This window comes from Diabrotica virgifera, chromosome 8 (assembly GCF_917563875.1).
Source record: "Diabrotica virgifera virgifera chromosome 8, PGI_DIABVI_V3a".
Lineage (NCBI taxonomy): Eukaryota > Metazoa > Arthropoda > Insecta > Coleoptera > Chrysomelidae > Diabrotica > Diabrotica virgifera.
In genome coordinates this window covers 197178259-197204193 of record NC_065450.1, presented here as the reverse complement: position 1 = coordinate 197204193, position 25935 = coordinate 197178259, and the positions used below count along the sequence as shown (strand labels likewise).

The window sequence follows — 25935 nt, the reverse complement described above, 5'->3', positions numbered from 1 at the left end:
GCAATGGTAATGCATTTTGTTTTCTGCGTGAATATGTTCATGTTGAGTCGTCGACATACTTGGTAGAATCGAGACAGAAAAGTCCCTTGACGTCAAAGAATGAGTATTAAGTTGAAGAATATTAGAGATGTCATTGAATAACCTAGAAATGTATAGTGACGTCTGGAACGTCAGAAAATGTATTATAAACACAGAGAGTTGACATTTTATAGAACAGTTGTATTTGAAGTTTATAGTTGTCATTGTTACTGTTGTTATGTGTTAAAGTTGTAAAAGTTATAAAATACAAGACATACATGACATGACGGTCAAATGACATCACATGTGAGAACGGGCCGGATTAGACCATAAGCTTAGCAATTACATAGGTACCTGTGTGTCTACTAGCGTGGTGCTATAGAAAAAATAACGACAAATTTAAAAATTTTAATGAATTTGTTGTAAAAAGCATTAAATTTTATACGTAAATATCGTTTTGCGGTAAATATAGCCAGTGATTGTTGGCAATTCAAAAATTAAAATTGACGTGTTTTAAGACTTTGTTAAAAATCGTATGTTTCTGAATACATCATACTGTATATATTACTGAGTCCACGAGTCTTTACCCGTGCGTCATCATTTAAAGCATACGAAATAAGTCGGAAATTTACTAAACGCAACAGGGTATTATTCCGATCACGGGTCATAGTATAAATATGACGTTATCAAATAAATAGAATGTCAAATTTAAGTTTTGCTTTAAAATTTTGGTGCATAATTACAACTACATTTGAAGTAACTTAATAAATAGTAAGTTAACAATCGAAGTAGCACAGAAAACGACAATAAATATCGTTCCCATACCACCAAATTGACAACAGGTGGAATACGTTCTTTGGTTACAACCTCCCGAGATTTTCAAAAATTATAAATCATACAGGATGCCAAGGAAATTAACATAAGAGAATTTTAAATAATTCACAACTCATCTGCTCAGCATGGTAAAAGCTCCAACAAGAAAGATTCCTTAATACTCAAACAAAAGAGTAAACGAACTAAAAATGTATAAACATTCTCAATTTCTTTGCAACATTTGTTTATACATTTTTAATTCATTTACTCTTTTGTTTGAGTATTAAGGAATCTTTCTTGTTGGAGCTTTTACCACGTTGAGCAGATGAGTTGTGAATTATTTAAAATTCTCTCATCTTAATTTCCTCGGCATCTTGTATGATTTATAATAATTTTTGAAAATCTCGGGAGGTTGTAACCAAAGAAAGTATTCCACCTGTTGTCAATCTGGTGGTATGGAGACGATATTTATTGTCGTTTTCTGTGCTACTTCGATTGATAACTTACTTTGTTTTTCGGTAGATGGCCCTAGTTCATCCGTGACATTTCTTTCTTTGCAATTCGGAAAGGTCCAAAGTGTGGTACGTGGAAGAATCTGAGAGAGGAGGATATGGGACTACTAATGAGGGGGAAACAACCCCCGAAACCGGTATAGACTCTTCCCGCACTCTCAGATTTGACCATAGTATTATGCAGCTGCTGCATTTTCGTGTTGCAAAAAAATTGAGAATGTTTATACATTATTAATAAATAAACAATTTGTAAAAAAATTCAATAACATATTTTCTTTATGTTATTTTATTCACTTTGGAGGAACATTAAACACAAGCATTCCTTAACTGTATCAACAATGAGGTTAGCTTTGTACGTTGTCAAAATTTATCGTAAAATAACATAAACTTATCATAAAATTTCTTACTCCAATATAAAATTAGTTGTGAAAACAACTGTTTGTATACTATAAAAAACTTCAAAATGCAAAAATTCGACAAAATAACAGCAAAAAATTCAACAAACTGACAGCCACAAAAGTAAACAAACCAAAACGTCAGAAATTAAATGAAAATAACATGTGTTTTTACTTAATAACAGGCGGCAGCTGGTTTGTCATTAGTTTCATGCGTGGAAGAGAATGATGCTAGATAAAAAGTATGTGTTTTATCTCGCCAGGTATTAATGACGCACGGGTAAAGACTCGTGGACTCAACTGTACGTATCGATATATTTCAAAGAATGTACACTCAAAACATCTTGTATTGAACAAATATGAGTTTGAAGGCTGAAATAAATGAAAATTACCGTAAAAAATCCTAAATCGTCGACTTAAAAGCTAAAAACGCTGGTTGTTGTTGGTGTATTACAATTCTATATCGAATCTTTTTAGTGTTAAGGGTTGGCACTACTACCTACCATGTGTCAACGAGCCAATGCTTGTGTAACTTATGGTAAAAATGAAGAACACAATAACGTTAAAAGATAACAACACTTACTTGTCAAATGGTAACGGTTGATTAAGTAGAATGCCACATACAGTCTTAGAATGATGCATCGCTAGATTCAAAACAGCCCTGTAGGTGGAAGACTTGGTTCTTGGACATCGAATCTGGTACAATTGTTTCAGTAGTTTTTCGATCACATGTACCACATGACTTGACAGTTCTCCACCTAGAAAAAATTGCATACTTCATCAATACAGTTGGCCCTGCAGATTTATCAAATTTGTACTTTTCTATCGTTTATTTCTTTCTATCCATTGGGTAGGTTCTCGGAGTGAATAAAATTGATAATATTATTAAAAGAATTAGATCAGAAAACATACAGTAGATTTATTAAATACGTACAGTCCTTATTCAAATAATTAGAATCTCCCTAAAAATTTCAGTTTTTCAGTGTCTCAGAATATTATGCTTTATGCACTTTTCCAATTAAGGGAAACGTAAATCTGCATAATTGTAGATATTGGTAACGTAACAATCCTCTTTGGATGCGTGAATACCACACACAGTATCAAGAAAAACTTAATGTATGGGCTGGAATAATATGTGACAAAATAATTGGCCCCTTTTTTATTAAGGAAAATTTAAATGGTCCGGCATTGATGTAGATTTTCTGGAAAATCCAAGTAAGTATTTTCAATTACATTTTAATGTAAAAACTTCATTATTTGTTTCCCAGAAAATGGATTGGAAGGCGTAATTTTATCTAATGGTCATCGACATGAATCCTTTAGACCAGCGGTTCTCAAACTGTGGTACATATACCACCGGTGGCGGTGGCGCCCAAAATCCCGACAGCCAAAATCCCAACGGCCAAAACACCGACACGCCAGAATCCCGACAGGTCAAAATCCCGACATGCAACTAACAATCCTAGCACAAGTAAAAAATTCCGACCACTACATTTTGAATATTTATTGTTTCCTTTTCAAATGCAATACCAAATCATATTATAGAGCAGGGGTTACCAAATGGCGGACCGCGGTCCGATTCCGGACCATAGGCTAGTTTTGTGCGGACCCCCACTAAATTGAGAACATTCGGCAATTTTGAAAATCTTTGACAGTGAAATTGTGTACTATGCTTATCTCAACCTATGTGTGCGAAGTTGCTTTTTCAATAATGCACTTTATTAAAAATCGGTACAGGTCTCAGCTAACAGATGAACATCTCAACTCCCTAATGAGCATCAGTTGCACTAACATCAATCCAAACTTCAGACAGGTTGTACGAAATAAAAAATGTAATTTTTGTCGCTGATAATTTAATTTTGTAAAGAGTTTTCCGCTTATTGTTATACTATTATAATAAATAACTTGGAGTTTAAGTAAACTGTTATGTACAATTTTCATGTACGTTTTTTATATTCATTTCCTCTCTGCATGTTAAGTGGGAGTACTTTTCAGTTGTGAATTTAGTTAAAATAATTTTCGGATTTATAAAGTTTCCAACAAACATGTGTTACTGCTAAGGTAGGTCGGTCGTCTGGAGTTTCGAGACTTTTTGTCACTAAATTAATGCAAACAGATTACACGGGGTTTTTGGGGTAGCTGAACAAGAATACTCCATTAGAACCGACGCACAGTGTTCAAAATTGGTCAAAACGTGATCGAAACTAAATTTGTTTAAACTGTAAAAGTGATCCGGCTGAAAACTTGGAATATTTGAGGTATTATACCGTATAACGAGTATATTATAATAGGAGTCATTTTTTTTAGTTTTCATCCCCTCATTAGGGGGTGAATTACTTAAAAAATATCGTTATACAGGTTGTTTCATTAAGAATGTCAAATCTTTAATTTTTATATTCTAGACCTCAAAATATTAGGATTTAACCCAAATCACTTAAATAAAATGTGGCTTGTTACAGAGTTACAGGGTGTTTTATTTAACAATTTAATAACTATTTTTGCTCAGTGGTTTAAAACTATTCGACGTATCCTTTTCATACTTGGCACAGGGTGTGGGTATTGTAGACCCTATAAAATTATGTTAAAAAAACGTTTCTGGCTATTACCAGAGGCGTACGATAGGGGACAGTGAATGGTTGACCCTTCCCAAATTCTACGCCACTGACGGAAATGCCATTTTAGCAGAATTTTTCGATTCTCCAATACTATCTATGTAAATAACATACACTTCATTCGCAACGATAAAGTCATCAGGTTTCGAGATATTTGAAGTTAAACATGTAACGGTACAGATATTTTGATTAATGTATTTTGCCGCTTAATTTTAAACTTCAAATATCTCTATGACCAATGATTTTATCGTTAAGACTGAAGAGTATATTATTCATTATTAGTGATAAAACCATAAGTTTTCGAGATATTTGAAAATTAAGCGACACAATACATTATTCAAAATATATGTGCCGTTACTTGTTTAAGTTCAAATATATTACTTTTATATTACAAATGGGGTTTGCTATTTGGTCTTGAACACTATCAGTCTAAATCTCAAGAGCTATTGTTTGTACCTCTTGTAAGGTTCTAGGAGGTGGCAAACGCTGTCGTAGTCTTCTGCCAAATATGTCCCACAAATATTCGATTGGGTTAAGATCTAGAGTATGCGGTGACCAATTCAAAAGCCCGAAGATGTACCTGTTGTAAATATTCGGTTAAAGTTCGTGCAACGTGAGCTCTTGCATTTTCGTGCATAGCAAAAAATTTTTACCAATATAAGGAGCCGATATTATGGTAGCTAAGTTCTTCATTATGTAAGCTCACTACTTGAACATACTCATCGCGGTCAAATTCCTTGTATCGCGTTCCATTTTCGCCAAACAAAAAAAAAAATTACGGACTTAATTGAAGCCTTAAATGATAAATCTACTAATTTTCACAACAAATCAGACACTTTTTGACTATTAACAATTTGACATTTATTAAATTGTTAATTTCTCATAGCCTAATGTAGGCTTTGTTATTAAACCAAGCAAAAATGAGGATTTATCGACAAAAAACATGGCTAGTTGTTAAAGTACCTAACTTTTTTATTTTTCAATATAAGAAAATGAATCGAAAAACAAAATGTTAAGAAAGCCTAAGGCTACAAGTAAGGTTTAATTTCAACATTTTATAGATGCCAGAATATTCCACAGGGTGTTTCGAACTTTTAGAAAAAACACAGTATTATTGGTACACCCGGTATGCAATATAATAGCTATTTATAAAACTAATGTACAACATTATCTATTAATAAAATCTCTTTTCACAACCCCAACAAACAACATGTGTTTGACATACATGTAAACAATACATACGAGTGCAATTAATTCAGACTAAATGAGCGCAGCGCTCGATGCAAACTTAGTGCGCAATTTACTCAGTTGCGCAGTTTTTCGCAGTTTGTCTTATATATTTTTTTATTCCTTACATTGCAATCTTTCATTTAGTGAAGGATTTAACGTGGCGCAAGATGGCACAATAAACGTAATACGCTGTCAAACATTAATTTTATCAAAAATTGTATAGGTTTTTAGACAGCCGATTATATTAAAATCAAAATCACCTTTCCGTGAAACTAACTTAGACCAGGGCGCATCTGTAAAAATATTAGTACATTTGGACGTTGAGAGGTGACTCAAATTTTTTTGCAGAAATTGCTTGAAAATAAATCACATAATAATATTTGAGTTATCCTCCCTCTCAAAAAGGTCCGGAACATTGTTTAAATAATCAAAATGTCAAAAAATTATGGAAAAATTCGATTTTTTCTTGGTTTTTTGATTATAACTTTAAAAGTATTCATTTACGAGAAAAGTTGTACTGACATAAAAGTTGCGAAATTAAATTTCCTACAATCTAGAATTGGTTAAAAATTTAAAAAATAGTCACCCTTGTTGCAAAATAGCAATAATTGTGAAAAAAACATACAAAAACAAGTATTCGCATTTTACGTTTTTCAACCATTTATTCTACACTTAGGACCTTCATGTTTCACCCTAAAAAACTTTATGATACAGTAAAACAATACTGTAAATTTGATTAAGATCGGTTTAATAGATTTTGCCAAATAAATTTTGCAATCCAGCTTTCGTAAAAAAATTCATTTTTTTCAAAATGTTACAGGACTGAAAATAAAGCAGATAGCAAGTTGAAAATTTTTTTACGTATAGAAGTGTACTGTACCTTTCATTTTCAATTTTTCAAAATTAAAATCGATTAATACCACGGCTCAGGAATTTTTTTAAATAAACATTAATTATTGGTGCTACGCGCAGGACAGCGGATAGTCTGCTCTGATTGGGCATTCCAATGACCTTTGATAATGATTGATACATTTTAATTTTTATTACATTTCAATATAAATAAATAAATTTGTTTATTGCAAAATAAAAACACATACTCTATCCTTTCAAATAACACTTTTATTAGTAAAAACTTTCTTTGTTCATATATTTTAACTTAAATAATAAAAGTTTATTATTTTTAAACATATGCAATTGTTTAAACAATATTTCATAAACAATAATAAAATTAGTTTGATTTTTGTGGAATTAAAATATTAAAATACAACAAAATATAGAGTAAGAAAATAATATATTAGATAAAGATTGGAAGAAATTATGGTGGAAATCAACTTGTGTGAATCGAACACCGCTGTCCTGCGCGTAGCACCAAAAATTATTGTTTATTTCAAAAATTTTCTGACGCCGTGGTAATTAATCGATTTTAATTTTGAAAATTGCAAATGAAAGATACAGTACACATCTATAAGCAAAAAAAAATTCAACTTGCTATCTGCTTTATTTTCAGTCCTGTAACATTTTGAAAAAATGAGTTTTTGTTGCGAAAGCTGAATTGCAAAATTTATTTTGCAAAATCTATTGAACCGATCTTAATAAAATTTACAGTATTGTTTTACTTTATCATAAGGTTTTTCTGGATGAAATATGAAGGTCCTAAGTGTAGCATTAATGGTTGAAAAACGTAAAATGCGAATACTTGTTTTTGTATGGTTTTTTCGCAATTATTGCTATTTTGCAACTAGGGTGACTATTTTTTAAATTTTTAACCAATTCTATATTGTAGGAAATTTAATTACGCAACTTTTATGTCAGCACAACTTTTCTCGGAAATGAATACTTTTAAAGTTATAATCAAAAAACGAAGAAAAAAATCGAATTTTTCCTTCAATTTTTGACATTTTGATTATTTAAACAATGTTCCGGACCTTTTTGAGAGGGAGGATAACTCAAATATTATTATTTGATTTATTTTCAAGCAATTTCTGCAAAAAAATTTGAGTCACCTCTCAACGTCCATCTCAAAACAGATGCGCCCTGGACTAACTATGCTATTTTAATCTTTAAAGTATGTACTTTTATCTCAAATAATTACTTGTATATTAGCTAGCCACATAAATGAAGTAATATTCCAAGTAAAAGGCAGCTTCTGAGGATTTAAATTTGATGTATAAAATTATACTGAATTTTGTACTTTTGACCATTAATACATCTGGCCCTAACAAACTTAAAAAATCAATTTTTGCTGAGAAGTTGCATCATGAGTAGTACAAACAAACCCCTTAATTTCGGCATTCTCAGATTTATTTTTTTTTTGTACTTACGATCACTTTTCCTTCAATTTTGAACACTGTGCGACGCCCGGTACACCTGATGAAATCCCGGGACAAAGAAAAACCCTCGGAAACTCCAGAAGACGACGTGCCTTAGCAGCAACCGTATGCACCAGGTGGTGCGGGGTCTGTTCTGATGGCTTATATTGATATGTGGTCCAGCGATGCCAAAAACCCCCTAATAATCTATTTGCATGCATAAACAGATTACTCAGACGTTTTTTGGGTCGCTGAATATGAATACGCCATCAGAACCGACCCCCCGGACCACCTGGTGGCCAGTGTCACTGCTAAGGCGCGTCGTCTTCTGGAGTTTTGAGGTGCACCGGACGTCGGTTCTAACGGAGTGTTCTTGTTCAGCGACCCTAAAAATTCTGTTTGAATCAATTTAGTGCCTAACACCCTCAAAACTCCAGAAGACGAAGTGCCTTAGCAGTGACCCTGGGCACTAGGTGCTTCGGAGGTCGGTTCTGATGGGGTGTTCGTGATCAGCGACCACCAAAACACTCGAGTAACAAAATATACTGATTTTAACATGTTTATCCACTTTGGGATGCATGTTACGCACTGTAAATGCAATTAAACATTTCCACCCATTTTTCTATCGTAGATTTTATTGTAGATTGTAGATTTAACTCAATGCAAAAAGTTATAAGTCGATAGGGCCTGTATTTAAAAATAGATTAATTTTTTCCTAAATGCCCTGGTCTAACTGTACCAAGAAAGTATTCAACCCTACAATGGCCAAAAAACATACATACATACATAATCGGTTGCCTCTTTTACCATTAGGTGTCGAGGATTCCTCCTTTATATAATACTCTCTGCAAATTTACGCCACTTCTTCCTATCTGCTGCTAAAACTTTTGCTTCTTGCCACGATGTTCCTCTTTTCTTGAGTATTTCGTTTACACTAATGTTCCAGCTTTTCCTTGGTCTGCCCCTCCTGCTTTTACCCACTGCTTTGGCCTCCCATGTCATTTTCACTTGTCTCTCACCACTCATTCTTATCATGTGTCCAGCCCATTTTAACTTCTTTTCTTCAACTTTTTCGTTGAGCGATTTTACCTGTAATTCATGTCTTATATCTTCGTTTCTTCTTTTGTCTAATCTTCTTGCTCCCACCACTTTTCTTAAGTATCTCATTTCTGTAGCTTGTAATCTTTTTCTTTGTCTGTCATTAATTACCCAGTTTTCTGCCCCATATATTGTAATTGGCATATATACAGTTTTATATACTGTCATTTTGGTTTTCTTCGATATTTCTTTTTTGTTTAGGAAATTTTTATACAGTGAATAATAAGTTCTCGTTGCCAATTTTATTCTGTTTCCAATTTCATCTTCTTGTGTACCTTTGTTGTTTAACATTATTCCCAAATACTTAAAAAGGTCTACTTGTTTAAAAAGGCCAAAAAACAATCATATATTAATTATTAGTTTGCCTTTCGATATATAGTTTCTTTATTCGCCGTACAATGTACAGAACTGCAGCTGTAAAGTAAACAAAGCTATTTAATGTCAGCTATTACCAAAATTCAAAATTTAACTACATTATTTTTTAAATATGTTCCAAAAAACTGTTGAACACTATAGGTGCAGACAAAAAAAGACGACCAGAATCAGGTAGCATTAAATCCGGACCCTGGAAGCGTCCTAGGTTTTCGAAACGGACCCTCAGGGAATATAATTGGTGACCCTGTTATAGAGTATTGAAATTGGAAAATTAGTTACTTACTAATAAGTAAGTGTACTAATTACTATGTATTTTAAAAGAAACAATTATGAAACACCTAATTTTATAATACATATAAAAGCTATACTTACTGAAATGGGAGGTTGTAATTGACATGATAATATCTTTATATGAAAGTAAACTTGAATTCAGGGTTTGATTATACATATATTGTTGGACTATACAGGGTGTAACAAAAATACAGGTCATAACTTAAATCACATATTCTGGGACCAAAAATATTTCGATTCAACCTAACTTACCTTAGTACAAATATGCACACAAAAAAAGTTACAGCCCTTTGAAGTTACAAAATGAAAATCGATTTTTTCCGATATATCGAAAACTATTAGAGATTTTTTAATGAAAATGGACATGTGGCATTCTTATGGCATGAGCATCCTAAAAAGAAATTATAGTGGAATTTGTGCAGCCCATAAAAATTTTATGGGGGTTTTGTTCCCTTAAACCCCCCTAAACTTTTATGTACGTTCCAATTAAATTATTATTGTAGTACCATTAGTTAAACACAATGTTTTTAAAACTGTTTTGCCTCTTAGTACTTTTTGGATAAACCAGTTTTAATCGAGATGCGGCTTCTTTTTTAATATGTTTACATAAAAATTTTATGGGGGGTTTGTGCATTTAAACCCCCCAAATGTTTGTGTACGTTCCATTTAAACTATTATTGCTGTACCATTACTTAAACACACTGTTTTTAAAACTTTTTTGCCTCAGTATTTTTCAGATAAGGCACCTTTTATCGAGAAGTGGCTTCTATTTTAATATGGTTCGAAGTATACCTCAAACTGTAATTTATCAATAAATTTTCATATTATTACCAAGTCTCTAAAATCGTACTTAACAGTACACAATATGTGGTGGATTTGACAAAATATTCAAAATATCTAAAAAAAAAACTAACTTTTCGAAAAAGTACAAAGAGGCAAAAAAGTTTTAAAAACATTGTGTTTAACTAATTGTGCCACAATGATAATTTATTGGAACACAAAAGTTTGGGGGGGTTTAAGGGAACAAAACCCCCATAAAATTTTTATGGGGTGCACAAATTTCATTATAATTATTTTTTAAGATGTTCCTATCATAAGAATTTCACATGTCCCTTTTCAATAAGAAACCTCAAAAAGTTTTCGATATATTGAAAAAAATCGATTTTTATTTTGTAACTTCAAAGGGCTGTAAATTTTTTTAGGTGCACATTTGTACTAAGGTAAGTTAGGTTCAATCGAACTATTTTTGGTCCCAGAATATGTGATTTAATTTATGACCTGTATTTTTGTTACACCCTGTATATTGGCAAAAAAAATAATTTAATTCATATATCCATGTTAGAAATTTTATTTAGAAAATTAGTTCATATTAAATGGTAAATACTTTTGTTTAGTAACAAAAAATAAAAACAGATGGCCATAAACAAAAAACAAGAAATAAATGTAATTATGTATATGTTAAAAAGAAACTTATCAAACCTGTCGGGATTGTGGCTGTCGGGATTTTGGCTGTCGGGATTTTGGGGTAGACCCTACTGGTGGTACATATCAAGATTTGCGGTGGTACACAAAACGCAAAAACAGCCAAAAACCAGCACCTCTACTATAGTTAATTAGATTACCTAGCTAGATAGGCATTTCAGTTAGGTGGTACCAAAAATAATAAAAAGTATTTTGTGGTACATGTCTCAAAAATATTGAAAACCACTGCTTTAGACTGTTTCTCGTGGGGTCACTTAAAAACTTCGTTTATAGAACAAAGCCTGCCAATATTCAGGTATTAAAAGATAGGATTACCAGAAAAAGAAGAAGCAGTCAGGGATGTCCCTATTCAAATTGGCCTCAAAACTCAGAAGCAACGTTTTTAGCATCAAAAAAAGGAATATTTTCTGTGGAATTCGACATATCTGATATTTTTTTACTTACCTTTGTTTTTTAGAATAACATTAAGGACTACGCTGCTTCCGTTGGAGCTTGAAGACTCGCAATCAAGCAGAGCATCAGTGAGACCGTCGATGCAGTGAATTAGTTGAAAGGAGGGAAGATTGACGCAAATAATATGCGCCAAATCCGAGGTTAAGTTGTACAACAGCTTCGGTTCGTCGGAATCGATCTGCTGGTGGATATGCTGCAACGAGTTGCTCAGCACTTTGTCGTGGTCCCTCATGTGGCCTTCGTATCTGGCCGCTATACACAAAATGATGCACAAGCACTCAACGGACACCTTTCGGATGTTTTTGTTGAGATCTGTGCACCTTGGTACGACTTTGGCCAATAGGAAACCAGTTTGGCCGAACGTGGTAGGACATTCGTAGGCGAACTTCATGTTGTCCAAGTAGGTTTGAAGAACCAACCGCAAGGTTTCGGCCGCCGGTAGTCTCTGTTCTTGCCTCTTCTTACCTACAAAATAGTTTTATACTATTCGTACTAACTTAATACCCCCAGAAACGAAGTCTAAAAAGCACTTGAAAGTTCGAAAAATTACTGCTAGCTATTTTTTAACTGGAATATCTGGGCGAAGTCAATAGAAAAGGCGTACCATCCCGTGGGTAACGAAATGTTTTCTTTATTAACATGTAAACCAAAAAAGTGACTTTTTTTGTTCATATTGTGAAAAAACTACGCATTGTAGATAAAAATGTTCAACAGGTGACTTTCTTAAAAATATACACAGCGGCAAAATTAACGGAACACCTTAATAAATGGACATGTTAGATGTCTCGAATTTCCTAAACGATTTGAGTGATTTTTTTTGTATGGTATAGCCTTATTATTTAAGGCCATCAGTACATAATTCGCAAATATTTTATGGCTATCCCTACTTTTTCTGTCTTTACACGGCAAATTACGTGTAGTAAAATTCACACTGGTATGGATACGTAAACATTACTTGAATGTCATTCTACTTGACAATGTCATCATTAACTTTAAAGAGATGGCTTTTGAATGTTCTTGGATAACTGTTATTTGTATAATTGCAAATTATTAATTCAGTTAATAAATGTGATAATTTTTTCACTAACTATGTATTCAGTGATTGTAATCATTTATATGTACAACAAAAACTAATACTCAATCGAGAAAAGAGGAAAAGTGTTCAAGTGATTTTTTAATAATATATTGTTACTATGGAACGCTTACAATTTTGAACATCTTTAACAACAAAATACTTAGATCATAGAATATATTATCCTGATGTATTCTCTGCTTGGATCTTCCACAAATAATACACAATAAATAACTTTTTATTAAGTTCACGTCTTAAATCAATTATTTATCAAATACTATGCGTTGCAAGATATTTCGGATTTAATCAGATTTATCATTTAGCTAAGTACCTTTAAACTTTGGATAGAATTTAAAATTGAACCTAATGTAACGAAAGACTAAGGGTGACTATTCGTTACAGCATTAATCGAGTACAGTCATTTTGTGCTTGATATCAGTCCAGTCTCTTACTCTGGGGAATTCCATCCGAATTATCTTGCAACGGATAATACACTAATATGTCTATCAATATTATTTAATCAACAACTCAAAATAATCCCGATACTATGTCAAATATTTAAAATTGTCACTGATTGTCACTGTTTGACTGACAATATGCTGACAATATTCTATTCGACTGAGTGCGTTGTAAGACAAAGATAGATTTCGAAAATATTACCGCGGACATTGTGTTCATTTTTTTCGAATCCTCAAAAAACCAATAAATATTTTTGAAAAATTTAAACGCAGAATGAAAGACTAAATTATTACCGAGGGCCGAAAGTCCCTTATAATAAACAAAAAGTTTATTTTGAATCAGATATTTGAAATTAAAAATCACACTAAATTTTCTTAGTTTTTCACCCCTGTAACTTATTAAAATAAACATTATAGAAGTTCTCAGGGACTTGCGGCCCTCGCTAATAACGTAATATCTTTCATTCTGCGTTTCAATGTTTCAAATATACTTATTAGTTTTCTCAGGATTCGAAAAAAATGAATCCCCATTTGAATAGCATTGCAGCCGAAAATACGTACCCATCTCCTTAAGAAAATCGATGTAATGATATTGTCGCTAGACAGGTAAGTGTCATTTTATACCGGGTGTAGTAACAATCATACTGTATTTTTTTCTTAAAGTTCGGAACACCGTGTGGAATATTCTAGCATATATAAAATATTGAAATTGAAACTCAATTGTGGCCTTAAGCTTTCTTAACATTTTATTTTTTAACTATTTATAATGGGAAATAAGCCACAATATTATTAAAAAATGATTTTTATTAACGTTTCGACGCCCAAATCGGGTGATTTTACTAAGCAACAACATTTTTGTTTATGTTAGTAGTATTTTGTATTTTGACAACGGCACCCGATTTGGGCGTCGAAACGTTAATAAAAATCATTTTTTAATAATAATGTGGCTTATTTCCCATTATAAATAGTTAAAATTGTAAAAATGCCACAAGAAAATAGCTTCAGAACAACATTTTATTTTTTATTTCCATCGCTTATGTTCGATAATAAAAGAGATACGTACGTTCATATTACAAATGCGGTATGATATTTTGTCTTGATCAATATTATTCCAAATCTCGAGAGCTACTGTTTCTACCTCTTGAAAGGTTCTAGAAAGTTATGGTGGTGCAGGGTTGCCACCCCGGTGATGGGGTTGAAACACTAAATACTTTATTTTTTATACTTTTATACTTTGAATATATTTATTTAACTCACTAAGTATGACAGTAACTACAGTAGGAAAAATGAAAGAATACCCATGAACGAACATATAAAACACGCTGTATTTTCCTGTCACTGTGTCACAAAGAAAATTGCCCAGCGCAAGTACATGTAATAATAATATTATTACTTGTACTTGCGCTGGGCAATTTTCTTTGTGACACAGTTACAGGAAAATACAGCGTGTTTTATATGTTCGTTCATGGGTATTCTTTCATTTTTCCGACTGTAGTTGGTGTTGGATGGATGGACACCGTCTCGACTCTAACCAAGTCTTTTTCTGAATAATGAATAATCTCTGTCTATCCTTTTACGTATCTATAAATAAATCGTATTTGTTTGTTATGATTGACTATTCTTTAACGTGACCGTGAATTACTAATAGCAGCATTATTGCTGCCTTGCTGTTTTCAATATGTGTGGCCTAGATTACTTAAATCAATGCCACCTACTTATGAAATCCAAACATTGAATGTGTATAATGTTTACCCAAGACTTTTAAAAATTAAATCGATTAAATACTCTTATTTTTTGAATGCTAATATAAATCCTTTACAAGGTGGCAAACGCTTTCGTAGTCTTCTGCCAATTATGTCACACAAATGTTCGATCGAGTTAAGATCTGGACTATGCGATGGCCAATTCAAAGTCCGAAGATTTACCTGTTTGTAAATATTCGATTACAGTTTGTGAACGTGAGATCTTGCATTATCGTGCATTAGCAAAAAATTGTTACCAATATAAGGAGCCGATAGCATGGTAGCTAAGTTATTCGCTATGTAAGTTCACTGCTTGAACACACTCATCGCGGGTCAAATTCCTTGTAGCGCGTTCCATTTCCACCAAACAACAAAAAATACGGACTTAATTGAAACTTTAAATAATAAATCTACTAATTTTCGCAACAAACCCGACACTTTTTGACTGTTAACAATTTGACATCCGTTAAATTGTTAATTTCTCATAGCCTACTTTAGGCTTGTTTATTAAACTAAGCAGAAAATGAGAATTTATTGATGAAAAACATCGCTAGTTGTTAACGTACCTAACTTTTTTATTATCCAACATAAGCAAATGAATCAAAAAAGAAAATATTAATAACGCCTAAAGCTACAATTAAGTTTTAATTTAAATATTTTATATAATAATATGCTAGAATCTTCCACAGGGTGTTGCCTTTGTTAAAAAAAAAGAAAAATATATCTTTTGTTCTATGGGTCGTACAAAATTTCATGTATGTGTTTATTTCATAATCTTTCAGATGGTATTTTGTTCTTTTGTAAAGGTTAAAATGGCGCAGATATTTTAATTGATTATATGGCGAAAATGGTGCTTCATTCTGCATCAATTATTTGGAAGTAGATAATTATAAATGAATATTCTTTTTTAAAAACATAACAACTTGAGAACTTACGAATAGAATGACATCAAAAAAACATTATAAATATTGACAAAGCGCCTGTACAGCAATTTGAAAATTACCTTTTTTTCTCAAATAGGATAAACAAATATAATTATTTAAACATACACCATCGGGCACCGATCGAGCCAATCTTTTGCACATATAATAACTACATAAAAACTCACATTGTGAAATGTTTTAAATATTTTTATTTTTGATTTTAATAATTATAAACAATTGAAAAACATGCTTACTTTCGGGTTTAATTTGCAATAACTTGTTTTTTTATAAATATTTTTTAATTTAGAAAAACTCATTTTAAAGAGCAAGTATTTTCAAGAAAGTCGTTTGTTAAATGTTTTCATCTACAATGAGTTAGTAGTTTTTCACAATATTGAAATTAATGACAAATATCGCTTTTTTGCTTAAATATTATAGACCAGGACTAATCTGTAAAAAAACGTGTATTTTTGGATGTGAGAGGTGACATTGGGATTTTTGCAGATAAAGTTAGGTCACACCTTCAGTAATAATAATTAACTTATGCTCCTTCTCAAATATGCCCGGAACATTAATAAAAAAATTAAAATATTTACAAATTTCGAAAAACAAAGTCGTAGAGAAATAAAATAAAGATAATTGAATTTTGTGTGATATACGACTGGTCAAAAATGTCTTAAGGTATTACCTTTTCTGCAATATAGCAATAAATACAAAATAAGGGGGCAAAATACGCCTGTTGTTATTCAATGTTTCTTAACCACTTTGGTGGCACTTAGAACCTTAGTAATTCGCTTAGAAAATTCTTATAACTTACTTAAATGGTCTACCAAATTTCATTAAAATCGACCTAATAGATTTTGCATAATAAATTTGCAATGTAAATGTTTTTAAAAAAGTTCAAATTTTTTAAAATCTTTCTGAACAAAAAGTAGACAATTTAGAAGTTGGATAATTTTTTTACATATAAAGAGGTACTCTACCTATCTAATACACTTTACAGAATTAAAATCGGATTATTTAAGGGGCCTCAGCAATGTTTTAAAATTATAAACAATTTTTTGGCTTATAAACAAATAGCTTTGTTTAATAATAAAAAAAATTATTTTTAGCAATGCAAATCATTAAAACCGGTATAATTTGACTTAAACTTTCAAATGCTGTCAGCAGAATTGCTATTTTATTTTTTAATCAAAAGTTATTCTCGTTCAAAAATTGCAATTTTTCGATTTTTTAAATGTTCCACCGCGTTTATCTCGAAAACTATGCATCCTACGAAAAAACTTGTATGAACATTTTTTGCTTAGAATTACCCAAAAATACAAAAGAATGTTTTATTTTGCGAAAAATCGATGTTATGTAATTCCTCAAGTTCTTTGTTTATAACAATCTTATCGACATCCGGATAAACTGTTACCCAAAAAATTCGTGTTCTACGGATCAAAACACATAGAAAAAACATGGGTAAGTCCATCTAAATAAAGGAGCCCGTAGCACCCCCTCCTGGACACAGCACTAATTTGTTTTTAAGCCAAAAAATTGTTTATAACTTTAAAACATTGCTGAGGCTGCTTAAATAATCCGATTTCAATTCTGTAAAGTGCATTAGATAGGTGGAGTGCTTCTGTATATGTAAAAAAATTGACAAAACTTTGTATGTTCTAGTTTTTGTTGTGCAAGATTTTAAAAAATTTTAATTTTTTTAAAAAAGTTTAGATTGCAAAATTATTATGCAAAATCAAGTAAGTCAATTTTAATGAAATTTGGTGAACGGTTTTAGCACATTACAAAAAATTTCTAAGGGAATTAGGAAAGTTCCAAGTGTAACCTAAGTGATGGAAAAACATTGAATAAGGACAGGCTTCTTTTGCCCCCTTATTTTATATTTATTGCTATTTTGCAGCAAGGGTGTTAAATTAAGACATTTTTAACCAATCGTATCTGACAGAAAATTTAATTATCTTTGTTTTATTCCTATACGACTTTGTTCCAAAATGAATCGTTTTAAAGTTATAAGCAAAGAAAGCAGAAAAGAAACGAAATTTTTTGAAATTTTTAAATATTTTATTTTTTTTTTATTAATGTTCCGGGCATATTTGAGAAGGAGCATAAGTCAATTATTATTAACGAAGTTATCACCTAACTTTATCCGCAAAAATCCGAATGCCACCTCTCACATCCACCTAAAAACAGATCCTTCCAGGTCTATTAATAAAAACATGACGCAGTAAAAATTTCTATACCCACGAGATGGTACTCCTTTTTTATTGATTTCCCAGGCATTACAATTGAAAATAAGCCGGCAGTAATTTTTCCATTTTTAAATGCTTCGTTTCCTGTGATATAACGAAACCTACTCACTTAACCAAGGCTCCAACAAAGTAACGATTTCGTCCAATGTGGCGGGAGACAGATTCTGCAACAGCAAATCCTTCACCAGCTGATTCAACTCGGTGAAACTCTTGGTGACGTGCGGCACCAGCTTCAGCTCTCCGTAATACTTGTCCGTGTTGTCCGGATTGATCTTGCAGTAAACCGTAGCTGCGTTGTAGACGTTGTCGAAGAACAGTTTAAGCAACTTAATTCTGTCTTCGGATTCTATCGGAACAGGAAGTCTCACTAGAGCCGTGACCGTCGGAATGATTAGAGGAAAAAGTTCTATGTACTCGGGGCCGCTGTGGAGATGAATGTGAGAAGAAACCAACCTATGATTTGTAAAGAAAATATGTCAACCAAGTACACTAAAATTTCCGTCGAAATAAATGTCGCCGGAATCTCGAAAAAGCTTTTATATATAATCTGGCAACACCGGTGTGCAGGTTGATTCCACAGTATTAATATGGTATTAATAAGAAACAGTAATGACACTCTGCGACCTTGATGAAGTCACGCATTCCTCCGCGCAGACAGCTTGGGGGCGAAAAGTCGCAGAACTCACTTTGAATCTTAAGTAGTTTGAAGGTTAAACTATCAACTCAGGTGCGTAGTAGCACAGTTGCTCCTGGTTTAAAGTTCAAAGTTAAGTTGGATTTATAGTTTGACGTAGCGTAGACGTAGACGCAACGGAGACGAACTGGAAAAGATCAACACCGAATTTTGTGTACTCGTGTTTATAAATAAACGCAAGCGAAAGCGAACGTAAGAGAAACGTAACGGAACGGAAGAGTTCACCAACTTTCATCTTTTACAGTGCGTTTCTTACGTCTGGCCAATCAAAAATCAAAAGGAAAAATTTTGTTCTGTCACCCAAAACACGCCCTCATCAATTTTGTAAAGAAGTTGTTTATCAACATATTCGAATTTTGTTAATTTTTGTTAATGCAATGGATGTTAAGTTATTAATTTAATAAAAATATATCATAGAGTCATTTTAATATTTCAGATAAATATGAGTTGTTTATTAGCCTAATTCGGGGTTATCCACACATATTATACGATAGGTAAATCCAATAAACATTTTAAAGACCAGGAAATGAAACAAAATAGTTGGAAATCCCACAGCATGCGGCACCAAGGAGCATACCTTCGTTTATTTCCTAATCCATGTAACACACAAAACAGATAAATATTATAAATAATAGTATAAGTATAAATAAATAAACACAAAGTTTGTTTACTGTTCGTATAATTTATAGGCTATTTAAGGCTATGTTGTTGAATTAGAATTAAGTCATCTTTCTACTCATGCGCAAAAATTCCGCTACGTCGATTTATAAATTGGCATATTATTTTCTTACGTCTCCAGTCCGTTTCTTCCGTCTCCGTTGCGTCTACGTCTACGCTACGTCAAACTATAAATCCAACTTTAAGGTTCAAAGATTTGATAATTTATTGAACCTGTTTAATTCGTCTAAATAATATTTCTAACCTTAAAACCCTACAATATGGCTTTTAGTGACTCTGATTAACAGGAAGATTTTTCATTGAGCCAGTCCGGTCGTAACTTTTCGCCCCAAAGATGGATGCCTCTACAAAATAATACTTCAAAAGTGACAATGAGAGTATCACTACTGTTATTAATACTGTGTCGATTCATTATGTTCCAATTCTAACCTAACTGAACCGAAGAAAGAGAGAAAAGAGAGAGAGAGAGAAAAGAGAGAGAGAGAGAAAGAGAGAGAGAGAGAGAGAGAGAGAGAGAGAGAGAGAGAGAGAGAGAGAGAGAGAGAGAGTAAAAAAGCCAGAAACGACAACAATGTTGCGCAAGGCCTTGTGAAACTCTTGGCAAAATGGGATATCAGTTTCAAGTGTCCATAAAACTGTTACGAAAGTTCCGTTAGATTTATTCCATACAGAAAAAGTCCCTTAACGAAAAAGAAATAAAAATCTAGAGTGTTATACATATCATTGAAATTGAAATATCCGAAATGTCTCGAAATGTTTGGAACGTCAGAAAATGTATAATATAAACCAATGTTGTCGCGGAGATGTGGAAGATTTATGTAACGATAAAAAAGGTCCTAGAACAAGAAGTCGTGGTAAAATGGCACAATATCTTTCCGAAGAGCCTTTTGACCGACTTGCGGTGGATACGGTCGGTCCACAGCAAGAAGCGACTACAGTAGCAGAAGAATTCATACTACACGTCGTATCAAGACATATTCTCATCAAGGACGAATATTTGAATCAGAATTATGGCAAGATTTCATGAAAATATTGGGTATGTATTAAGAATACTTCCACTACGCCTCTCCATCTGCAATCAGACAGAATGGTAGAAAGACATAATAGAACTGTAGTTTGCCAATCCCTTTCAGTGTTTGTTGCTAATAATAAAAAATATTGGGATACTTTAATTCTTTTATTCCTGCTAGCCTATAGAAGTTTCGAATATGAAGCGACCAGTTATTCTCCATCCTTATTTTTTAAGATTGCTTCTCTGCAATAATATTACAATAAATGTCGTCGGAACCACAAAGAAAGCTTTTATGTATAATGTGGCAACACTGGCATGTAGTTTGATTTCTCCTGTTCCAATTATTCAAACCTGAGAGAAAGAGAGGATAAAAAATAGCTATTTGTATAACAAGGGAGGAAAGTGCTACTTTTCCTCCCGAGAATGAAGTTTACTGCCTGACGCGTAGCGGAGGGCAGTAATCATTCAAGGGAGGAAAAGGCACTTTACTCCCATGTTATACATATGGTTTTTCCACCTTCCTCAAATAACAAGTCATTTTTTCATTTTTACTTAATTTATTTATGTAACTAACCAACAAAATTTATTAGAACTAAAACTAACAAGTAGGTACAATATAACTGTCAACTGTCAAATATAAGTCAAATTATTAATATAAACATTGTTAAATCAGAATAACAATTTACTGTTTTTTACTATTCTGCAAAATACAGAGTGTTTTTAAATAAACGTTAAAATGTATAGATACTTACGTAATAGAAGATAGATATTGTACAGGGCGTCAATAAGTTATATTTTATGAATGAAATACCATGACGTCACTTTTACTTTTCCTCCCTAGGGAAGAAAAGTACAACTTTGCTCCCTACAATCAGGTCCGGAAAAGTATACTTTCAGTAGAGGTAGGTAGAAAAATTATTTTCCCAGGAACCGTTAAAAAATAGAGCTGGAAACAAACTATTCAAATAATGGAACAGTTAATATAACGCAATTATGGAATAGTTCCAAAATCCCAAAAATTATTTACTACAAAAAGCAGCGCAGTGTGCCCCAACGACAATGAAACGTAGTTAGTACAATATAATTATTTTCTGTGTTGACAAAATATCGCAAATTTCAAACTTACCTAATAATATTATCCCTGTCGTTCATTTTCACGTGCAGAGAATTCCTATTGGGATGCATGGCATCAGCCGCAGCCTGTATAGTTTTGAGACATATCTTCCTTATAGGAAAATCCTTACTGTTCACCAATTCCCCGACGGCATACTCCAAGATCTCGCTCTGGATGACCTGCAGGAGCTCGTGGGACGGAGCTTCGTTGCACACTTGCGCGTAACTGCAAAGGACTGTGTAGCGCAAACGGTCCAAGGCCACTTCGTGTTTCTGGTCCTTTAAGAAGTTGAGAAATTTTGAGGATTTCTTCGTGAGCACCTCCTTTCTAATCGTAGCTAGCTTTTCGAGCACCAACTGTAAATGCGTTCGCGAGCAAATGCCTACTGCTTCTGCGCACGTCTGGGATTCCGCGTAATCCGTCAATTTGACGTTGTTCAAGATAGAATCTAAGGTCTGCATGACGGACTCTTTGTCTCTGAGGTAACATAAAGCTATAGCAAGGCATTTCAATAGGAACTGTTTTTCTGATTGTTTGATTTGATAGTCGCCGTTTTGGCTCGCAACGTATCTTGTGTTACTGTACATCTCCAGTTGTTTCTTGGCATTTACAACGATCATTTCGTTAAAGGACTCATTGCTGGTCGTTTCCAGCAGAATATTCAAAAAATCAAACACTAAATCGTGCCACTCTATGACGTTGAAGTTTTCTAAATTCTGCTCCAGATACTTCAACAGTTGCGGGATCTTCCCATCCCAAACGACTTTATAACTTTCTACGCTGCACGGTTTTATATTCTTCAGGAAGTTCAGAATGAAGCAACCTCTAAAATTAGGCAAGGGCCTCGCTAGAAGCGATAACGCTCTCACAAACGCAGTCTCACAGCTCTCCACTTTGTCTCTTTTCGAAGCCAAGTGAGTTAGACATCGTAAAATGACAACTATGGCGTCGTCGTACGTTGGATTCAAAAAACACTTTAAAAGCAAATTCCACAAAACGGATTCCAGCTCCGGAACGGAAGTGCTTAACATGTACAACGTATTATCAGTTGATTTTTGAATGTTATCGAGCTCTTGAGGATCGAGAATAATACTTTTAGGTAGAACTTGCTTACAACACATCTTCAAGATGAATTCAATGTACTTTTCAGGACCGTCGGGGTTAATTTCTGAAACATTACAAAGACTTCAATGAATAGGGAATTTGCACATTTTTTTATTACATAATAATGTACAGTTTTGTTTAAAAATGAGATTTCCAAAATTTCACGCCTCAAAAACTCATAATAACTTAGAAGTACAAATTTAAAATCTTCTGTGTATATAAACCATTTTAAACGACCCAAAAAGCGCGCGAACACTTGTGACGTCACATCATTATATTTTATTGTTGTTCTGAAGCTATTTCCTTGTGGCATTTTTATAATTAGTAATTTTTATAATTTTATAAAAGCGTGCAAATACTAGCATTTGCAGATGATGTTGACATAATCGCAAGATCAAGAAGAGAAATGATAGAGGCATTCAAACAAATAGAATGAGCTGCACAAAATACTGGCCTTAAAATCAACCAGAACAAAACAAAATATATGTAGGTAAGTAAAAACGCAGAAATAAGGCAGCCACAAAATATAACAATAGGAGAATACAACATTTAGGGGGTAAAAATCTTAACATACTTGGGATCCCTAGTCACGTCTGATAATAACGTTGCGGAGGAAGTGAAGAGGCGAATATTTATTGCCAATAAAAGTTACCATGGCTTAATTCGGCAACTAAGATCAGATAACGTCGCAAGAAAAACAAAATGCCAAATATACAAAACCTTAATAAGACCGGTACTCACATACGGCTCAGAAACCTGGACACTCACTAAAAGAGAGGAAACATTGCTAGCCACCTTTGAAAGAAAAATCTTGCGACACATATATAAGGGCACAAAAGAAAACCGAATTTGGCGAAGAAGGTAAAACTTTGAACTATACAAAATATACCAGGATCCGGATATCATATCATTCATTAAAATATGACGGCTGCGTTGGATGGGACATGTAGAAAGAATGGAAGAAGGCGAAATACCAAACAAAATATTCAAACAGATGTCAGTAGGAAAAATAACAAGAGGAAGACCGAAGCTGAGATATTTAGAACAAATAGAAAATGATATAATAACCTTAAAAATAAAAAACTGGAGAAAAAAGCACGAAACAGATCAGAATGGAGAAGAATCCTGGAACAGGCCAAGACCCAGAAAGTGTTGTCGAGCCAGTGATGATGATGATGATTTTTATAATCAACTATTTTGATTGGGAAATCTCTCTCTCTTGGACCATCACTCCTAGTGGAGTATTGGGCGCATCTGCGTTTCTTAGCCGATAGTGTAAGACGGCTGGTGGCCAGCTCAGGGAAATAAGCCACAATTAAATTGAAAAACTAATTTTATTAGTCTAGTTTTGAGAGTAAACTAAATGTAAGACCAAATACTTACGATGTCGGGATATTATCACGAGATTTTTTCCTGGCTTTCCCTCGTGATTTACTATCGAATCTCTAACACGAGAATTTTACTGTCACCGTTGCATTTTGTTGTCTTTTTAAAGACAGATCACATGCTATGATTTCTTTTGTGGAGGATATTCTTGGGTTGGGGTTGATTTCATGTAATCGAATGAACTATCTTTCAGTAAAATCGTCACAGGAACGCAACTCATAAATATTGGTAATATCATTTTAAAGTCTTCTACTTTAAAATGTGTAATATATGTCTGAATTATCGATATAAATGAGTCAGATTAAATAAATTATTAGAATTTTTTACTAAGCAACAACATTTTTGTTTAACTTAGTAATATTTTGTATTTTGACAACGACATCCGACTTGGGCGTCGAAATGTTAATAAAATTAGTTTTTCAATTTAATTGTGGCTTATTTCCCAATCAAAATAGTTAATTATTATATTTTATAATGACATTTATCGTATGTCATTGTAATATATGTCTTAACAAAAACACTCAAATTAATATTAGTCAGAAATAGCAACTATCAAAATATTTATAAAACTGAGTGTCATAACGAATGCCAAACCTAATAAATTAATGGCGAGGACATCAAATACTATAATGATATGACGTCATGGCCAATGAGGGCGCGTTTTGAGCTACTTTTTTAATCGTCTTTAGGGGCCAAACGAAAGACAAAAAAAATTATTTTTTCTTTGATATATGTTTTAAATTATGTTCTGTTGTGATTTATAGCATTTTTTTTTAATTTAAAATTTTATGCAAGTCCCCTATTGTGAGGATACAGGAATACGCAAACAATTTTCTTTACAAACCATTACAATATCTTCGCCAGGGTCTTGGCAAAAGTGTTCGTGAGTAATAACAAGTGAAAATTATTTCGCTCTAACAAAAAGTTGAAAAACAGTAGTTACTAATCAAAAAATATACAGGGTGAGGCAGATAAAGGGCCTATTAGAAATATCTCGAGAACTAAAGGTAAGAAAATCATGAAAATTGGAAAACAGGGGTTTTGAGGTGTGAACTATTTAATGAAAATATTTTGGTCTCTTTGCTACTTCCGGTTATACCGGAAGTTGATTGTAACTTCGTTTTTTTTAATGGGACACCCTGTATATTTTTACATTTTTGAATTCTCCTCGATTTCTTCTTTCTTGAAATATAAGGTTTTGTAATATTATACAGGGTAGGTTAAAAGATAATTACGTTTTCTTATTAATTTCGTAGCAACATTCGCACCCTGTAGGATTGTAGCAGTTTGACATAATAAACTATATTTATGTTCAAATGATTTTTAATATAGTCTACTATTGTTAGGAATTATTGGTATAGTTAAATTTTTCATTTTAGTATACAGGGTTGGTCGAAACTCGGAATGAGTATTTTCTGAGTTTTCTTAATTGGAACACCCTGTATTTTAATATTGTAATGAAATGTTATTTTATGGTACTTTTTAATTTCTTAAGCATTCCCTATACCTAACTGCTTTAATTTGTGAGTTATTGGTGATTCAAACCAAACATTAATTGCAACACAAAATATGTGAAATTGTATTATTTTGGCCGTGAAAATATTCAATCACAAATAATTTTTTGGAAATAAATACATATTAATCTAGACTGATACTTAAAATTGCCAATAATGGTTGAGCTATCAAAATACCATCGAAGTTAAGATTGTTGGTGCGATTAACAATTAAGCACAAATTAAAGCAGTTAGGTATAGGGAATGCTTAAGAATTAAAGAAGTACCATGAAATATCATTTCTATCATTTCTTATCTTAAAAATCTTCTTATCTTAAATATCATTTCTTACTAAAATATAGGGTGTTCCATTTAAGAAAACTCAGAAAACACTCATTCCGAGTTTCGACCCACCCTGT

At 32.8% G+C, this 25935-nt stretch overlaps 1 protein-coding gene across 1 annotated transcript in view; it reads right to left on the bottom strand.

The window, feature by feature from the left end:
* Positions 1–25935, bottom strand: part of LOC126889255 (maestro heat-like repeat-containing protein family member 1) — an 82668-nt gene that overhangs the window by 32085 nt on the left and 24648 nt on the right. Inside the window, exons 5-8 of the mRNA XM_050657359.1 lie at positions 21546–22701; positions 18145–18488; positions 11580–12053; positions 2322–2496 (exon numbers count right to left, since the gene is read on the bottom strand). Coding sequence (XP_050513316.1) covers positions 2322–2496; positions 11580–12053; positions 18145–18488; positions 21546–22701 — 2149 coding nt within the window. The remainder of the gene's footprint in view (positions 1–2321; positions 2497–11579; positions 12054–18144; positions 18489–21545; positions 22702–25935) is intronic.